Source organism: Guyanagaster necrorhizus, assembly GCF_019112545.1.
Source record: "Guyanagaster necrorhizus MCA 3950 unplaced genomic scaffold BT62scaffold_30, whole genome shotgun sequence".
Classification (NCBI taxonomy): Eukaryota; Fungi; Basidiomycota; class Agaricomycetes; order Agaricales; family Physalacriaceae; genus Guyanagaster; species Guyanagaster necrorhizus.
Window position 1 is genome coordinate 240148 of NW_025064909.1, and position 18117 is coordinate 258264.

Consider the following 18117-nt stretch of genomic DNA (forward strand, 5'->3'; position numbering starts at 1 on the left):
CAGTCAAGGGGTGCAGGATGGCTATAAAAATAGCATCCATCAAAGCGCTCGAAGTCAAGTCGTGGGAAGGCAAAATTGTCTCGGTGATTACGGTCGATCCTGCGTTCAAACTTCGCCATCAGCACTGGGCGCCGGGCCTCGCACTTCCTGGATAGCTAACCGACGAGAATTTATTTATGGATTTGGGTCAATTGTATTTGAGCTGATTCCCGTACTCGTTACCGGTAGAACCAGTTGATCACCCTGAGAATCGTCAAGTTCACGACAACGTGGAAGCGGTTATGAATGTTCCACAAGAATTGGTTCGTCCCTCATAGTTGATGATAATTTAGTTTCCCGGGGCGCTAATGTTGGCTGATTCATTATCCATATATAATCTTCCTCGACGACCGTGTGATCCTGGGACAACCTTTTCCCTTTCTATTCAGATATGGCTTACTTGCCGGCGCCTGCTTCTTCTATGACTAACGTGTACATTGCTACGGAGTGTGGCATACGATGATGTGCTGAGATACATTTAAATCGCTTACAGCTGATAGTCTCTTCACATCTCTCTCGATGTATATCTGGATTATAATCGCAGCATTTATCCTGATATTGTGCTGCTATCGAATCACAGTTCCTCCTTCCCACTTGCGACATCTCCCCCGTGTCGCGACACTTCCTCTCCTTTGCAGTTATTTGACTGGAGAGTCTGAAGATCGTCGGATCAAGAGGCTCATCGTCCCATTTTCGAGGGACACCCATGAACATGTTGTTCTAGTGTGGGTCCTTGGCCGTTGGATGGTGCACATTTTGAATTTCGAAGTACGGCCAACTTCCTACACCTGTCCTTATACTATCGTTGATGCCAAGTAAACAGCTGGCTCGAGAAATGTGCGATAACACCGCTCTGTTTCCTAAAGAAACTCCGGACGACGCTTCTCTCTTATGGCGTTTCGTGGGTTCCGCCAGTCTCCTCATGTCCAATGGCAAGCAGTGGCAAAAACAGTCCGTCTTGATTAACGACGCATTCAGCACCAAAATCCCCGTCCAAGCATTCACATCCCTCGCTCATAATCTTTCCGCCATTGCGGGAAAGTGCCGCACTGTGCAATGGGATAAATATGCCCAACGTTTCGCCCTCGACGCGGTGGGTTCGACGGTCCTCGGGCACAACTTCGACGCTATCGAAACGGACAATCCATTTGTCCAAGAGTATAATGCTGTCATGGCCGCTATTGCCGATCCTATATACCTTATCTTCCCATGGATGGAGCGTACCTTTCCTAGGAAGAAGCTCATCCGTCGGATTGATACCTTGGTCGAGAGGTTCATGCGGCTCTTAACTGACAAGAAGAACAATCCGGGAGACGACATGATGACTTTTATGCTCAAGGACCCCGCCATGTCGCACAAGGAGCTCCGTGATAACATGATCGTGTTATTCATCGGCGGACACGTAAGCCTAGTCGTTACTTGCACTTGATGGCATTGAATTCACTTCCATCCGTTATCAGGATACGGCCGCCGGTGCGATATCGACATTGTTCTATTTTCTTGCATGCCATCCTGACATGCAGCGGCGGGCGCGGGAGGAAATCATGGAAGTACTGGGCGACGATCTTGACCCAACCGTCGAACAACTCTCCGGGATATCACTGCCGTATCTCACTGCTTGTATTCGCGAAGCCATGCGTATCAATACCCCGATTTCCTACATCGTTCCTCGTCAGTCGAATCGACCTGTCCGGCTCGGAAAATACTTCGTTCCCGCACGTACCTCACTAATAGTGAATATCTACGCCATTCATCATGACGAAGAACGCTGGAAATCTCCCGATGCTTTTATCCCAGAAAGATTTTTGGAACAAGGATGGCAGAAATCCGGATGGCTTCCGTTCGCTCTGGGGCCACGGCAGTGCCCAGCAAGGAATTTTGCCATGTACGAGCAAAGAACATTGGCAGCCACGTTTCTGCGGGAGTACGAGTGGTCTTTACCTGAGCACTCTATCCATAAGGATTCGTTGAAGAACGCGTTCTCTCCCTTTGCTCTGACCTTACCCCACGACTTGGATCTGACGTTTAGGCAGATTTCAAAGGGAGAGAGAAAAATTGTCGGCGTTCCCAAATGGAAGTAAAATTGGCATCAGTTTGAGGGCAGGAGTTCTTAGTTGGTGTTCAGTTTTTGGCTAAAAAATGATGACATTTACATGCGACTACCTCATGTTTGGGATTAACATAGAAAGGTCGCTCTTGTGGGAACACAATTGAACGTCGCCATACATTCACAAGGGTCGGACATCCGTACTGTGGAAATGATTTCAGGCCCTGAAAGTAAATATGAAGGGAAGAGGAACGCACCGAGGACATCTGTACGACTATTGGTATTGGCACAAGCAACACAAGTGGCAGCTCAGTGTTAGCCGTCCTTCGGGCACGCTTGCATGCTTGGACTCGAGAGATTTTTGTCACGTTCATCGATGGGGGGGGGCTTGGTTAAAGATTCCTAAAACACAGTTTTCAATGGATATCTGGATATTATCGGATCGCTCAAGGTTCTAGAGATACGCTTGTCAATGAAATCTGCCTTAATACACAGATTTACGAACCTTAGCCTCCCGTTGAGCAAGGCGCATTGTCATTTGTTAATACCCGTTCCGACCAGTAGAGTCACAATGAAGGAACCTGTGTCTGCTGTAGCCGCGTCAACCATGAAGGATCAGACTGTAGCGACGAGGGAAAAATGAAGGTCGAGGCCGTCGACGGCAAAGTTGTTTGCTGACGTCAACAAACAACCTCGGCTCTCTTCGTCATCACATCTCGCGTTGAGTCGGGAGACGCGTCGGGTCACGTGCACATTAGGGCAGGATTCCGGGACCTGGTCGTAGTTTTCCGTCGTCCCGGGTAACGTAGCTTTGCCCCATCGTGTCCATTTGCCTAGCGAACCCCGCGATACGGTTCCAGCGTCTCCCCCCAAATTCATGCCAATAGCAGCTAGTACACGTTGTTGCGACATTTTTCTGCCTCGCAAAGCCTAGATGACGTCGGGAAAGGCCTGGAAGCCAGTTCGGAGAGGAGCCCAGTGAGCACTCTTATCATCTCTTCCTCTTTCCAGGATTCTTAGGCTTGATCTAGGCATCTTTGGTGGCGAACAGGGCCTTTTATATGGTCGACTGCGAATGGCTGACAATTCATTGGCAGTAGCGGCTGGGTACATCATCAGTGATAACAGCTCCGCCATGGTCAGTCTACCCTTCCACTTTTCGCGACACCTTTTTTCATTATTGAACTGTATGTCTGGCCAGCATGTACCGTGAACGTATGCTCTAACCGTTCTATGCGACCTTGTAGTGGACTGGCAGTTCAAAGAAGGATGCATGTCGTTGCCAAGGTCAGATCACGCGTCTTCCCCGAATGGCACGCCAATATCAGTCAGCACACCTTCTGTAACATTCCTTTCGTCCTCCCAAACTGGCGTGAATCTACTTCCCAGCCAGTTTGGGCAAAGACTTCGGGCTCAGTGAGCAAGTCTGTCCGTTCTTCCCTTGTCAGCGTTCTTACGCATATTTCTAGGCATGGAAATGGAAGAAAACTTTTCGGATTAGTGGTCGATTGGTGATGGTAGTGCCGCTTGAAGGGCAAGCGATAGGCTGCGCCGACTCAACCTAAAGCCGACTTCCAATGCAAGAATCAAGCAAGGACTTGACGTTTAGCACCTCTACGATCATCGGTATGTGCTAGTGTTCTTCGTGACCCTTTTGTTCATCATTGGATAGCATGGCTGGATGGTACCTACCACGGAGGGTCGATCTAATCGTATCAGAAAGGATACCTTTATTGCCAAAGGTCAGATCCTTCCGATTTGACACCAATGAAACACTGAAATCAGTACAGGATGCCACAACGCTGTACATGCTAAGGGTCATTCGTATTGCGGCAGAACGTTTCCGCAGTTCTCTGGCGTACAGTACTGTAACGGTCGCTTTTTGGCTATTTTACTGTGACAGGTCAACAAGGTCTTTTCTATATGCGTCAGGATCACCTCATTTTCCTTATAAAATCTACATGCCAAGTCGTCCGCTTCGTTGAAACGCAATTTTAGCGTATTTCACTGTCGCGCGAAACTGAATCCGCGGACGAGCACTAAGTATTGGACCGGTCGTGTCTGGTTGTTGTACTGCAATAAGGTGATCAAATTCCATCGCTTTTCATCTAGAAATTCTCGCTGACTGTTCAAACAGACGCAGGATTACTGGCTATAACGGTACACCTGGACGACCTCTTCGGATGATGGAGCTGTTCTCAGTGACCATTGTCTCCAGCGCATATTCATACAACTACAACTACTGTAATGAATACGGCAGGCCCGATACACCATCGTAATGATGAGATCGATAAGCTACAACATAATCAACAATACTTACTACTGTCATCTAAAGGCTCGCTCGTGTTGTCTCATAGTGAGGAACTAGCGAAGTTACTACGCTGGATAGCATGGATAGCCATTACCGTTGTCAGACCTCGATTCCGAATACTCAGACCCGAAGACCCATATTTGTATATTAAACCGGTATCCCATCCTCCATCCTCACGCTGGAGTCCTCGAAGAGTCTGGAGGTCGATGTCATTTTTCACATCTGTAAATTTGCACACAATTAGACGCATTGCCAAGGCAAGTCCGTCTCCTTCCGTCCCAATCCATTCCATAACTCTCTCTTTCAGGAGTGGATAGAAACGACTATGGGTGGCTGGGTTATCACAGCCGCCGATAAATCGATAGAGGAAGAAGAGGAAGCTCTCTGCTGTCTCGTAATACCGTGATCCTTGGAGGTAAGCACGATGGAGAAGAACCTGGTACACCCATTCCAATGTCTGGTTCATCTCATTTCCTCAACCATAGGAATAGAAGAGGCTGAGAACATTGACACAGACGACAGGATCGATTCGTGGCCGGGTGTGGTCAAAGTACGTCTAACCAGACAAGTTAGGATTCACCTATACGATCCCGTCCTCGTTTACATACATCAGCATCTCATCCATCGTAGATGCTGCCACTTCCTCTTTTGCGGTAGACGAAGTCATATAGTCCCTGTGAACGCGAAGAGAGTATATTCTCGAGTTTGTCGTCTAAAATGGTTCGAGAGGGATCGAGGTCGCTTGAGAAAGCGTATAGCGGTAGAAACCTAGATTGGGTTTACGTCTACTGGCTGGAAAGGATGTAAAAATGCCGTCGAAGAATGACCAATTCATGTCCCCCGAAATGCTCCGGAGCGCTTCGTAGTCAGGCTGTGAAATGTTGGACATGGCAAAGATGTGCAACGCTCCGCGATTTTTATCTTTGAGTTCCTGGAAGAAGCTCGCCATATTCGCGTCCTATTTCAGGGAAGAGCAGGAGTCTTCGACTGCTTTATGGATGCACAATCCATCAGCTCTACAGTCTGATCATCACTATTGGCGAAAATTCCAACATTCTGGACATCTTCACTCAGCTCTGGTCCCCACCGCCATTCTCCAAAGTCCAACACCTCCAAAGACTGGCAAGGGCGGTCAGACTGGTCGAGATCTTCTTACCTCGTGAACTGAACATAGATTGCGAGAACTTTTACCTTGGTCAGTCCCACACTCAAACCCTGTCTATTCTATGCTAATCATGGCCCCGCTACATCACCTGCGCCACCTATCACTTCGCTGTCCGGAGTATCAAAAATCATCATCCCTATTCCGTTCGATGGCACAAACGGCTTCCGTCTCACCAACGACTGCCTCCAATGGTGGACATCCTCCCTCGACCAGGTTCCCCAACATAATGACATTACTGACATCCCCTCGAGCTCTTCGTTAATGCGCAATCGGTCACTTATCTTCCCTCTGGAAGAAGGACAACAGCATGGCAGGATTTCGACGGGGCCCTGTGTGACAGGAAATTCAAATTGAATAGCAGGTTCCGCGTCGATACCGATGGGCCTCTTAGCAGCGATCCTTATAACTATTGGCTATTGGCTCCGAACTGATGCTCTGGTGAATTCATTTGCACGTCACTTGGGTCTTTGTCTTCGATGACACGCCTCGAAAGGCCCTGGTAATCATTCATTACGTGATTCACATCCAATGTAATGATCTCTAGAAACTAGTATTTACATTGTACATAGGCTGGCATGCGGTATTAAATTAAACCCTATCATTCACTGTAAGTAATTCTCGAGGCTCATGGAAGCTCCTATGATCACTCTCCTCCCCATCTTTCGGGACACCTAACGGCATCTTCTGTACTTTTTCGATTCGCGTGAACGTGAGCTCCAAGTTATGAGGCAACGTCAGAGCAAATGGCGAGACGGTGTTTTTCAACGAATCCCTATGGACAGACTGCTCCGGCAAAGCCCACTGATACTCCCTGAGAAACACCGCCGCCAGCGCCCTTTGCTCGTACATTGCAAAATTTCTCGCGGGGCACTGACGCGGACCAAGAGCGAACGGAAGCCATCCAGACTTCTGCCATCCACGCTCCAGGAACCTTTCTGGTATGAATGAGTCCGGAGACGCCCATTGTCTGCCGTCGTGGTGGATAGCGTAAATATTCACGATCAGGGAAGTATGCGCGGGGATAGCGTACTGCCCGAGCTGGACAGGTCGGCTCGCCTGGCGGGGGACGATGTAGGATATAGGCGTGTTGATGCGCAGGGCTTCGCGGATACATGCGGTGAGATACGGTAACGAAACCCCAGAGAGCTGTTCGATGGAGGGGTCGAGATCGAGATCGGAGCCCAAAACGTTCAGAACTTCCTCCCGTGCGCGCCGTTGTATGTCTGGCCGTCGCGCGAGGAAATAGAATAGAGTGGATATTGCGCCTGCGGCGGTATCCTAATGAGGTTTACCAAAAAATCAGTACCAGTGCCTGTTCGTGCAAAGAATAGGCGGTTCTTACGTGTCCCGCGATGAACAGTGTGATCATATTATCCCGCAGCTCCCGATGCGACATGGCGGGATCTTTAAGCATGAAAGTCATCATGTCATCTCCCGGATTCACCTTCTTATCGGTTAGAAGCTGCATGAACTTGTCGACCAAGGTATCGATCCGACGGATGAGCTTCTTTCGGGGGAAGACGCACTCCATCCAAGGGAAGATGACATACATGGGATTGGCAATCTCCGCCATGACACCGTTGTAATCTTGGACGAACAGATTATCCGTTTCCATGGCGTTGAAATTGTGGCCCAGGATCGTAGAGCCAACGGCGTCAAGGGCGAACCGCTGCGAGTATTTGTCCCAAGTCACGGAAGACCTCTTCTTCCCCACGATTGCGGAGAGATTATGAGCTAGAGAGGTGAAGGCTGCAATAGGAATTCTAGCGTTGAAGGCTTCGTCGATCAAGACAGACTGCTTCCGCCACTGCTCGCCATTGGACATGAGAAGACTGGCAGAACCAACGAAGCGCCACAACAGGGACGCGTCGTCAGGAGTCTCCTTCGGAAATAGAACGACATTGTCACAAAGTTCTTGGGCAAGCTTATCGCGGGGAAGCTATCAACGAAAACAGGATGAACAGCGATAGAGGGCGAAGCATACCTTGAAATCCAAAATATGCACCATCCATCGACCCAGAACCCACACGAGAACAACCTGTTCACCGGCATCCCTAGAAAAAGGCAAGACGAGCCTCTTTATCCGACAGTCTTCGGTCTCTCCACGCAGATAGCTCCAAAGAAGAGGAAGGATGGCCACTCGAGGGAGGTGTCGCAGATTTCGCGGAGGAATAGCGATCCGATACCAGCACAGGAGCAAAAGGACGAGGGGGAGGGCTGCCGAGGCGTACATTGAAATTAGCGAGTGTCCTCTCTCCCGGAAGAAGAACAGAGAGCGGACTGTCATATATACGTCGACAGCTGCGCCCTCCGGCACGTTTTTTCGCACAATACCCGCATCCAGGAGAGAGAATCGCATGCAGCAAGCGGGTACGTATCCAAGAAGGCCAAGACAGTCACGGCCCATTGATTGGCATGAACATATGGTCGCCAGGGAAGGTGGGGCTCTAGACAGCGTCTCGTGCCTTTGAGATGACATGGATAATTTGACATGGTTGAAGGAGAAATCAAACCAATTCTGGGGGGATGGATGAACGAAAAAAAAACGAATTGTTAACTTTTTGTTCAACTTGTTCGGCGGACCAAGGTTAGGAAATTAGAACTGTTTTTGGAATTGTTAGTTTCTGGATGCCTGATTGAGTGAGATACAGTGAAGGGTCGAGGAGACAGCCATCGTTTCGAGTAAGGAACGAAGTAGCTCGATCCTGTGTTACCTCGAACTTGGAAGAAGTGCAAGTTGAGTGCAAGTTTATTTGAGCCAAAACCGGAAGCCGACCGGAGCTTCCCGCGGCTCCACCGTGGCTCTGGCACTTCATTTAGTTACCGAAGGTGAAACTTCTTCCACCAGGTTCGGTTTCCACCACTGATCTCAAAATACACTGGTTAACGGTATAATCGATACTTTACCTTCGGAAAACATACTAACGTCAATACAGAATTCATTGTTACTTCTTGCTTTATTTCATAATCGACCTTGAACGACTGGCGACATTGATACTGATGATCAGTGCGCATCAACGACAGCCCACTACTTGCTAAAGATGGCAGGCGTTATGGCCTTCCACTCATGCCCGGGCCACAACGCATTTGCACTTCCAGCTTTATCCGCGCCTTCCTTGTTTGCCTCGTAATCCCACCCAGTAGAGCCTCCACCACTCTCAATCAGTCCTTGCAGTTGGGCCAAGAACGACACGGCCAAGTTCCCAGGAAGCTTGTCGACATGATTAGGTGGAAGGCCTACCCTAGCAGCAACCTCCACCAGCGTCAGCCCCTCGCCTTGTAGGCGGAATATCTTGTCGTTTAACTGCTCAGCTGGCAGGTGCGTCAGAACATAGACCACAAAACCTGTTAGTATCAAATCAGCAAGAGTGCGATGGTGCAATGGATGGTGGGTTTACTCACCGCTGACGTCTTCAAGCGCGGTGAGGGACGCCTTCGATTGACCCTTCCCGACGATGCTGAATTTCTGGTCCACGATGTATCCGACGAGGGGGGGGAGGTAAGAGTAGAAAAATCCCGTCTACATCCAACGGTGAGTAAACCGCCAGTGCAGAAAAAAACCAAATGAACGCTTACAAAGAACCTTGCCGATGGCAATCCTATCTTCTTGAGATATTCTAGTGCTGTCTTCAGCTCCACGTCCAAATAGCAAAGCGCAGCATATATTCACTAGCAAAATCGTCCTTGTCCTTCAGCAACCCCGCAGGTGCCCCTACAGTGGCAAACCCAAACTCGGACGGCACGAACAGCTTGACGCCCGCAGCCTTGGCGCTATCTGCCAGAGCATACTGGCTCTTGCCCCCTACCACCGCATTGATAGCTGAAATCAGTACGTCGACCCCGTTATCCTTGAGCACAGCAGATACTTCTGCGGTATCCTCGTAATCCACTTTGGCGACCTTGACATTGGGGAGCGGAGTATCGGAAGAGTCTGAGGATTTGCGTGTGAGGACAAGGAAAGAGACGTTCGCTGCGACGAGAGCGTCGAAAATCTGCTTGCCGACTGCGCCATTAGCGCCAACGAGAGCGAATGATTTGTAGGCGGGTGAAGGCATATTGTTGTTAGATGGTTATGATGAACTTGTGCCAGTTTCTTATATGATTTAGTGCAAGCTTTCGTCATGATGGTCCACCGCCACCACGCACACTAAATAAGCACGATATCTCGCAATCTGGTGTGGCATGACGAATCCGTGAGTGTTTTGATACCTAATTCTTATCAAGATCTGTCTAAGATCTGTCAGCTGTGTGATCGAGATGAATAATGCTTACTGATAAGCACGGAAGCAAACTTCCGTGTAAGGTCATCCGTCGATCGTCAACTGAGAGTACCGTAACCAAGCTGTTTGCCACGCGTTCAACCTCAAATTTTCAGAGTCCATTTTCGCTCTGTTCTGACGCTTACCGCGCATTGAAAAAAATTATACATCATGTATAACCAGCATAGACAATGGGCTATATCATCTTACACCTCTACTTCCCTCAGACTGCACTCCTGCACGACATACACCCCTAGACAGCTTTAATTAGTCTCAGCATCGGGTGAAAAACCATCCGAGTCCTCACCAGCAGATCGTGAAATTTCCCCATTTCCCCAAACCTCAACATGGCAAGAGCGCGTGCTGGCCGACGGCGAATGGCATGCCAGCTCGAACAGCGAAAATTCACCCGAAGGACAACGGAATCTCTCCGTCCCGAAAGGCTCCCCAAAGTGGATAGGTATGCTGGCCACCTGGGATTTTCTCTCCGGCGCGACTTGTCCAGAAGATACGTGTATGAGCCGGTCTGACCAGTTCCATGACTGTGTTGTTCTCTATCTTTACCTCCAGGTCAAACCCATCGCTAGACGGAGGGATGGATAACGCCAAAGAGCAATACTGCATCCCATAGTCCAAGTGGTAGAACAGGAGCACCGTTGATGTCTAGAGAGAAACTTGGCAAGTCACTGATAGAGGGAGTAGCCAACGCTCATGTCCGAAGACACAACATATCGATGATCAGGAAATACGGTACCGAGATGGGTGGACCACTCTTGCACCAGGCAGCCAGGGCTGTGTGTTTCTACCTGTGGCACGATGTCGGGGAAATTCACGGCGGAAGTATGATGCGAGGTGTTCTGAGTCGAAGTGGATGCACTGGCTAGGTCGCCCAGCTTGGATGAAGCTGAACCGTGCTGTGTGCTAGGCGTGAATCTGACGACGCTCAAGGTCGTCAATAACAGTGTGGTCAGAGATGAGCATAGCACTGCAATAGATGTCCACATGATGAGATGGTCGCTCCAACCTTTGAAGAAAAGTATTATTCCCTTGCGCTCTGCCTTGATAGTACTAGAAGGACTTACAGCTGGTAGCTTTCTCTCCTGCAGTGCCAGTGACATCGGAAGTCCCCACTGGCGTATCGTCTGCTATTGGCTCTTTCCACAAAGTTAATGGCATCGGATGATGGAGAAAAGTGCGGTAGACAGTATATTTGAACTGGTCAGATATTTAAGGAATGGGCATGGATGAGATAATGGTCCCAGGACAGCGAATACAGCACATGATGTTTCAAACTAGAATGCATGGTGAACATACTGATACCTACACAGCACCTCCATAGCTCAAAGATGAAGGGCTCGGAATACCCTGAGGATGCAAAGCTGTTCAAAGAGTGAGGATGTTGAGTATTCTGAGAGATGCTGGTTCACCTGTGCATGTTTTATAAATGAGCATTTCTCCAAAACCATATTGTGCTGAATGGATAAGGTAGGCACATCAGCGATGTCGACTTGATGACATGTTTCACAAATTTAGCAGTGTCAATCATCATGAACATGTCGGCGGTAACAAGATGATTTTTTGATGATGTCCAGGCTTGATGAGGGCGGTTATACACCTGTATCCTATGCATATTAAAAAAAAAAAAAACAATCACAGCGACGACTGGCAGCAGGCCAGGGGCAGTTGTGGCTTCGGTAGCCAGAATGCTTTGCATGGGTGTACAGTGAATACTATGGGAACGATGATTCTTGCATGTTCATTCTCCTCTGAATTACCTTTGACTTGAATGCCACATTCATAATGCTGTTCTCCTCATCAAATGACCCCAGCTTTATATGACATGTGTACCACCACTGCAATCACTGATATGCTGGACAACTGTACCAGGTGGAAAGTTGGATATATATATATATATTTTCTACCAGGTTAGTTGCCCTATGCCACAGTAAGAGATAATAAGCAAGTAATTACCTGGCAAAGGACCAACTCCCTCAAAGGGCATCATCTCAGTATCCAGTGGGAACTGGAGTACTAGCAGGCCTTGAAATTTAGCAGGGGAGGTTCCCAGATCCAGAGGACTTGTATGATCAGTATGCCAGTAAGGGCTGGGCAGAGTCTGATCATCTGATTGGGCTAGCTGTGAATGAGCTCATAACTGCCTAACAACTGCATATAAGCACATACTTGCTAGACTGCACAAATGAGCTCATATCTGTCAGGAGATGGGTTTAGCCTACTGGACCAGGCCAGCAAGTCTATTAGTCAGTAGATTGGAGAGTTAGTCAGATATCAGGATTCAGAAAGTATAAATAGTGGTACAGAGATAGGGAAGGCATGTTTCTGACCTCTCCCAAAAACACCACCAAGTGAACAGTAAGGGTTGTGTTGAGAGCTTCAAGTCATAGACTCAACTTGAATAGTATTGTGATGACCAGGTCACTTTGTTTTGTGTAAGAACCCCAGAAAGCAACTGAAAGTTTGTGTCAGACAGTCAGAATACACTGAGACAGTTCAGAACAGCTAGTATTTGTATATAAGTTGCAACCAGATGCATCATATCAGTCTGGAAACTGCATCAGGCAGACCATCTGAGATAGATTTTGATGTGTTCAGTGACACAGACAACTTTGTCCCAGTAAACCACAATATATATCTTTGAATTACATTCTATTGCACCCTATCAACATTACATTCTCTATATACTGAGAATCTAGGTGTTACCATTCCTCTCTCAAACCACATTGTGACTTGATATTAGTGATTTGGTGGTGTGCATCTTGCACATTGTTGATTCATTTGGTGCCACTTCTCAGCATTTCATCACTACTGTCTAAAGTCTAGCAATGAGCCAGGCATGGCAGTATCACCCAATCTATGCTCTTTAGGCTTCCTGATCAGACCACTTCTATGACTATGCCTCAATCATTCCTTCAGCACAGCTTTGTCTACTGGCTACCATTGTTCAGGATCTGCACAATGTCATTTTCATGTCCTGCAGGATGACTGTCTGAATAGCAAGTGTAGAAGGTTTTGTTGGAGTTTAAATGCTGATGGTTTGGAAGAAGGGCATATTGAACTTGAAAGGAGAGTATATTCTGACAGAGTAGGGTCAGTGAAAGTTCAGAGTTAAGTAAAGATAGATACAAAATGTCAAAGTATAAAGTAAGTGGTAAATTAATATAAATAGAATGCTATGCTAAAGCTGGTGAAGTGCTGACTGTCACAGTCAGTGACTCAGAGGTCCCATGTCATTGACCTGACACTTTTCTGTTCTTGTTTAAATTCTCCAGGCATGGACATCAAAGTCAGCTCTTCTTTCTCATAGGGTGATGTGTCAATTGCAATTGGATAACACAAGACAGATCCATTGATGAAACATAGCCTCAATAGTATCTACAGTGTGTGTTCAGATATGGTGGAGCAGTTAACATTGCTACATATGAGTTCAAATCCCTGTGTATATTTGGTATGGATTGATATTTTGGCTCTATTTATGAGCAAGAGAAAAATTAAACATCTATTGTAGAACTATGAGTTATGAGTACTCACCCTAAGATGCCCTTAGACTTTGACATAGCCTTGTTTGGTTTTCACTTTTGCACAGTGTCTTATAATTGGAATCTTCAGTGATAGAGAAAAAGCACACCAATAATGAGCCATCTCACTATCTGAGAAAATAGTAGATTGATGGATATTAGACTGTGTACAAGCACAAGATGAGAAACTTGTTCCTGAATCCTGATGCTTGCTCCCAACAGTTCTTCACTATCATCCACTTTCTCAGAGTTCTCACTTGTATAATGCTAATAAAAATAAGGTGAATAACTGGTCTTGTGGTGAAAAGGATAGGTTGTACATTGTATTATATGATGAAGCTGACTGCTATATGGAATCTATGAGATGGGAAACTAATGCTGAAGATGAAAGGATATGAGAAATCTGAAGAGTCAGTCTTCAGCACAGTCACATCATTCTTTTTCTGTGTTTTATTATGTACATATCTCTAACTAAAAGACACATAAGCACTGTTGCTCAAAATATAGTAGAGATAGCCTGAGACATACTCTGTAGAGTGAGAGTAGCAGCATATACTTATATTTAATGCTGACCATATGGAAACCTTTGTATCATAGGATATGACTCAGCAATACTTTCAACATCAACCCTCATTCTCTACTGAAGCAATATTCATAGCCAATAACTCAGTGAAGCATTAGAAGAGACTTAGTAATGCTGGATATGAAGAATCTGAAGATAGACAGAAAGATAAAAAGATTGGATGACAAATTTAGAGACTCCTTCAAGATCATAAAGAAAGTAGGTGATGAGACCTATAAATTATCCATTCCAAAGATGTGAAAAACCCTTCTCATCTTTAATGAGAATCTGCTTGAGCTATTCTGAACAGCAGAATTCTCTAACCAAGAGGCACTGCCACTGCCAAAGCCAGTGATCATAGATGATAAAGATGAATATAAGATCAACATGATTCTCAATGACAAAATTTGTAACAGAAACCAGTGGTTCCTAGTCTATATCAAGAGATATAGCAATGAGGAGAACTATTAGTACACTGAGAAGAACCTTTCACATGCTAAAAGACTCATCATTGTTAGACCCAAGCTGCATGTGATCTTAGACACATGATAAACTGATATCACTTTGCACTTTGAGTGGAAAGACAGAGTTCACTAATGTGAATATGGATTGTTATGCAATAAGGCCTTAGTGATTGGCTTGAGGATAGAGTGGTATAAATAAACTTTAGCTTGAAGCTGGGTTTTACCAGCAAGAGCAAGCCATCTTATATACTGTATATTGCTGAGCTAAATATATGACTCCCTATCATATGTTTCTAAGTCCTGGTGCCTGTTGTCCTTAGGCATTGTTACTGTATACAAAAGGTTGATTGTGCATTGTTGAAAGCTGGTCACTGCATCAGAGAACAATGATAGATTGGCTTGTTGTGATGACTAAGCCTTTTTCATGGTTCTAAGTGTTCATTCTAGGTGCTCTAACTAAGTATGAATAGGAGTTAATACATATGAAAAAGATGAAAGCATGAAAAATCATAACATTACCTCCTTCTTAAGACCATTATCCTGATGGCTTAATTCAGAGATAATTCATAATCCCATATGGCATCTGCTGCATCCATTTGCTTCTCATTTACCCACTGGTTTGATTCTGGTCTATACCCTTTTCAGCTGACCAGGTAGTCAACTGTTGTTGTCATTCCTCTGCTATGTGCTTTGACTTTTTGGTATTTATGATCCAATATTTGATTGATCTCATAATGTTCTTCATTGTCAGTCAGATCAGGCAGTGGTGCAGGAGGTTGTTCCTGGTTAGGAAATGCCAGTGCTACATAGGGCAATAGCAGGGTCTCATTAAAGACATTGTGAATTTGCTAATATGTAGACAGTCAGAGACAATATGCTGAGATGCTGACTTTCTCTTTTACTGTGAAAGGGCTGGTGCATTTGTCAGTGAGCTTCTGCTTTGGACACAGGAGATGAAGGTTGATGGTGTCCAACCAGACTTTGTCATTGATGTTATAGGTATAGGCCAGGTGATAGTGAGCATTGTACTGTCTCTTCATTATTACTGCTGCCTTTTTGAGAGCTATCTGTGTTTCATTATGGATTTTTATCATAGTTTGGGCAAAGTTGGTGGAGGCCAGTGTTATCATGTGAGATCATGTTGTTTGAGTGATATTTGGGTGTCACCTGTAGTTGACAAAGAAAGGGGATTTCTCTATTGCAGAGTGAATGCAGTTATTGTGTTGAAAAGCCATCAGTGCCAACCATTTGACTGAGTCATCTTGTCAGTGATTAATAAAAAGTTGTAGGTACTTTTCAACTTCTTGGTTGACCCTTTTGGTCTGTCCATCTGTCTGAGGGTGATAGATGGTGGATGCATTGCATTTGATGTTTAGAAGTTGATAAAGATCATCCAGGAATTTGGATACAAATTAGAGTCCATGATCTGAGATTACCACTTGAGGCATGCCATATTTGGCATAGACCTTATCATGAAGGATTTTTGCCCATTCTTCAGATGTTAGTTCCATTGAGCAGACAATTGGGATGATCACCTTAGAGAACCAGTTGATGATAAAGAGGATTGCATCATAGCTATTGCAATTGGGAAGTCCAGTCACCATGTCTACTGAGATGTGAGTCCACAGTGACTTTGAGACTTTGTTGGGATGAAGAGAGGCAGCCCTTGCTTGGATAGTGGACTTTCCTCATTGGCTGGTTTCACAACCTTTCACATAGCATTCAATGTCTTGTCCCATCTTTAGCCACCAGTATTCATGCAATACTAATTCCTTGGTTTTCACTATTCCTGGATGCCCTTGAGTGGTATGATTGTGGCACATGCTGATGATCTCCTCTTGTAGGGTCTGATCTCAAGGAATATAGATCTGTCTATCATACTGGATCATTCCTCCTTCCTTTGTTATTTCCTGTTTGTAGTTTAGGGATGGGGCTATATGCTGATCCCATTTGCTGTTATCTCTAGTTGTGCTCTTGATCTGCTCATATATCTCTTCTTCTGTAGGCATTATCATGGCTCAGAAATATTCAGGCTTCAACAATGTCACTCTCTCATTGTTATTACTGCCTTGGTCATGATCAGCACATTGACTGAGTAGATTGGCCTTCTTGTTAGCAGTTCCCACTTTGTGATGCAGTGTGTAGATGTATTGACTGAGCTCTGTCACCCATCATGCCTGGTGTCAGTTCAGTTTCTGTGGTTGTTGGAAATATCAAAGATTCTGATCATCTGTCCAGATCTTGAAGGTTTCAGTAGCACTGATAAGATAGTGTTGCCATTCCTCTAGGGTGAGCATTATGGCAAGTAGTTTCTTATCATAGATTTTGTAGTTCCTCTCAGTTACCATTAGGGCTTTAGAGAGGAAGGCAACTGGTTATCATTTTCCACCCTGTTTCTGAGAGAGGATAGCCTCTATTGCTCCTTCACTCAAGTCAGTTTCTACCCAGTGATGTGCTTGATAATGGCTAAATGACTAAGAGAGGCAAATAAGAAATGAACTCTTAAATGCCAACACCTAACCACTCAATACACAGTCACCAAATACAGTTGAGGTCAGTTGTTTCAAGTATGATAGAAGCACTCTTGCAGTCTTAAGTAAAATCAAAGAAACAGTCAATAAAGACAGTTATTCAACTCTATCTTGCTTCCAAAGATGCAATACTCATGAGAGTAGTTTATAGCAATGTTTAAGTATAATTAGGACTTAGAATCAATGCACAATTGCACTCCAAATCAACTTAAAATATTCCAAAACCCAATGAACTCTGAAATCCAAATACTAAGTCTATCAAGCACTTAGGCTTGATTAGCTGCACTCTTAGCTGGCTAGCAGTCCTCAAAACTGAAGAACTTGTACTCTGATGCTGAAACCCTTATAGTTTGAAACCAAAATTAATCCAAAACCCAAAATACAGTTATTATTCCAATCCAATTCTCTCTAAGTGACAAAGCAACTTAAATAAATCACTAAGTCAAAGTAGAACTCAAAATACATTGTCCCAGGAACTAGCTACAGTGGACTAGAAGGCCTGAATGTGGGGGTGGGTCGCTTGCTTGCTATTTCCCCCTCCCTCCCATTCCCTTCTTTTATACACCAACAACAGGTACAGAATCTATAAATAAAGCATTCAAAATAATATTTCTTCTGTTTAAAGCAGAATCATGCCATTATTCCAGAATGGGGGCACTCCTGGACTCTCCTAGGCTTGCCCAGACCTGCCTGGCCACTGCACAGCTTTATTTTAAGCCTACAGTGCCTGTGGGTACCTAACTCCTTTCTGTCTACTCAGAGTTTTAATCCTCTGAGTTATTCTTAGTAGCTTGATCAATCAGGCCTGGTCAACCAGTCCTATCCACTCTATTTCTCTCAATTCTAAGTCCATTAGATCACCTGATACCTAGAAAATTTAGACTTAGGCATTTGAGTCAAAACTCACAGTGCTAGCCACAGATTATTGGGTCTCTCTTCTTACTGCTTCTGGATGATGCTATCTTTACTCAATACTCCACAACTGGCTATGGTATTATGCCTCTAGCTGTCTTAGAATATACTTGTCTTAGTGGCATGTAGAATTGGCCTCATTTGAGGTACCATTTCTAAGTCCAACTTGGACTTAGTATTTTCCAAGGTGTGATGCTGTTACGATTTTCTCTTACCCCTATTTCTTTTACCCCTATTTATGCTTAGTCATAGCACAAGACCACGGGAAAAGGCTTAGTAAGCACAACTGAA

General features: G+C 45.5%; 5 protein-coding genes across 5 annotated transcripts; 1 reads left to right on the plus strand and 4 right to left on the minus strand.

Moving 5' to 3' along the window:
* The first annotated feature begins 451 nt into the window (after positions 1-451).
* BT62DRAFT_936151 (cytochrome P450) lies at positions 452-2588 on the plus strand. Its single transcript, XM_043187079.1, has 3 exons — positions 452-807; positions 863-1441; positions 1500-2588. The coding sequence occupies exons 1-3, from the start codon at positions 559-561 to the stop codon at positions 2118-2120; spliced, it is 1449 nt and encodes a 482-aa protein (XP_043035813.1). The 5' UTR covers positions 452-558; the 3' UTR covers positions 2121-2588.
* Positions 2589-4437: 1849 nt separating this feature from the next.
* Positions 4438-5228, minus strand: BT62DRAFT_996689 (uncharacterized protein; the record flags this gene model as incomplete). Its single annotated transcript, XM_043190602.1, has 1 exon — positions 4438-5228. Exon 1 carries the CDS (start codon positions 4861-4863, stop codon positions 4438-4440), a length of 426 nt encoding a protein of 141 aa, XP_043035814.1. The 5' UTR covers positions 4864-5228.
* Positions 5229-6150: 922 nt separating this feature from the next.
* BT62DRAFT_906173 (cytochrome P450) lies at positions 6151-7795 on the minus strand (the record flags this gene model as incomplete). Its single annotated transcript, XM_043183625.1, has 3 exons — positions 6151-6840; positions 6905-7486; positions 7547-7795. The coding sequence occupies 3 exons, from the start codon at positions 7793-7795 to the stop codon at positions 6151-6153; spliced, it is 1521 nt and encodes a 506-aa protein (XP_043035815.1).
* A 722-nt stretch (positions 7796-8517) lies between these two features.
* BT62DRAFT_936161 (NAD(P)-binding protein) lies at positions 8518-9730 on the minus strand. Its single transcript, XM_043187080.1, has 4 exons — positions 9233-9730; positions 9139-9179; positions 8965-9082; positions 8518-8907 (listed from the first exon to the last, which is right to left on the minus strand). The coding sequence occupies exons 1-4, from the start codon at positions 9615-9617 to the stop codon at positions 8591-8593; spliced, it is 861 nt and encodes a 286-aa protein (XP_043035816.1). The 5' UTR covers positions 9618-9730; the 3' UTR covers positions 8518-8590.
* Positions 9731-10226: 496 nt separating this feature from the next.
* On the minus strand, positions 10227-10997 carry BT62DRAFT_1010586 (uncharacterized protein; the record flags this gene model as incomplete). Its single annotated transcript, XM_043177666.1, has 3 exons — positions 10227-10484; positions 10529-10845; positions 10904-10997. 3 exons carry the CDS (start codon positions 10995-10997, stop codon positions 10227-10229), a joined length of 669 nt encoding a protein of 222 aa, XP_043035817.1.
* Positions 10998-18117: the final 7120 nt, after the last annotated feature.

Coding starts and splice junctions, on each gene's coding strand:
- BT62DRAFT_936151 (XM_043187079.1), top strand. CDS start 559: ATGTATATCTGGATTATAATCGCAGCATTTATCCTGATATTGTGCTGC. Junction 808..862: donor TGCACATTTTGAATTTCGAA/GTACGGCCAACT, acceptor CCAAGTAAACAG/CTGGCTCGAGAAATGTGCGA. Junction 1,442..1,499: donor TGTTATTCATCGGCGGACAC/GTAAGCCTAGTC, acceptor ATCCGTTATCAG/GATACGGCCGCCGGTGCGAT.
- BT62DRAFT_936161 (XM_043187080.1), bottom strand. CDS start 9,617: ATGCCTTCACCCGCCTACAAATCATTCGCTCTCGTTGGCGCTAATGGC. Junction 9,083..9,138: donor TGCCATCGGCAAGGTTCTTT/GTAAGCGTTCAT, acceptor CGTTGGATGTAG/ACGGGATTTTTCTACTCTTA. Junction 8,908..8,964: donor CGCGCTTGAAGACGTCAGCG/GTGAGTAAACCC, acceptor TGATACTAACAG/GTTTTGTGGTCTATGTTCTG.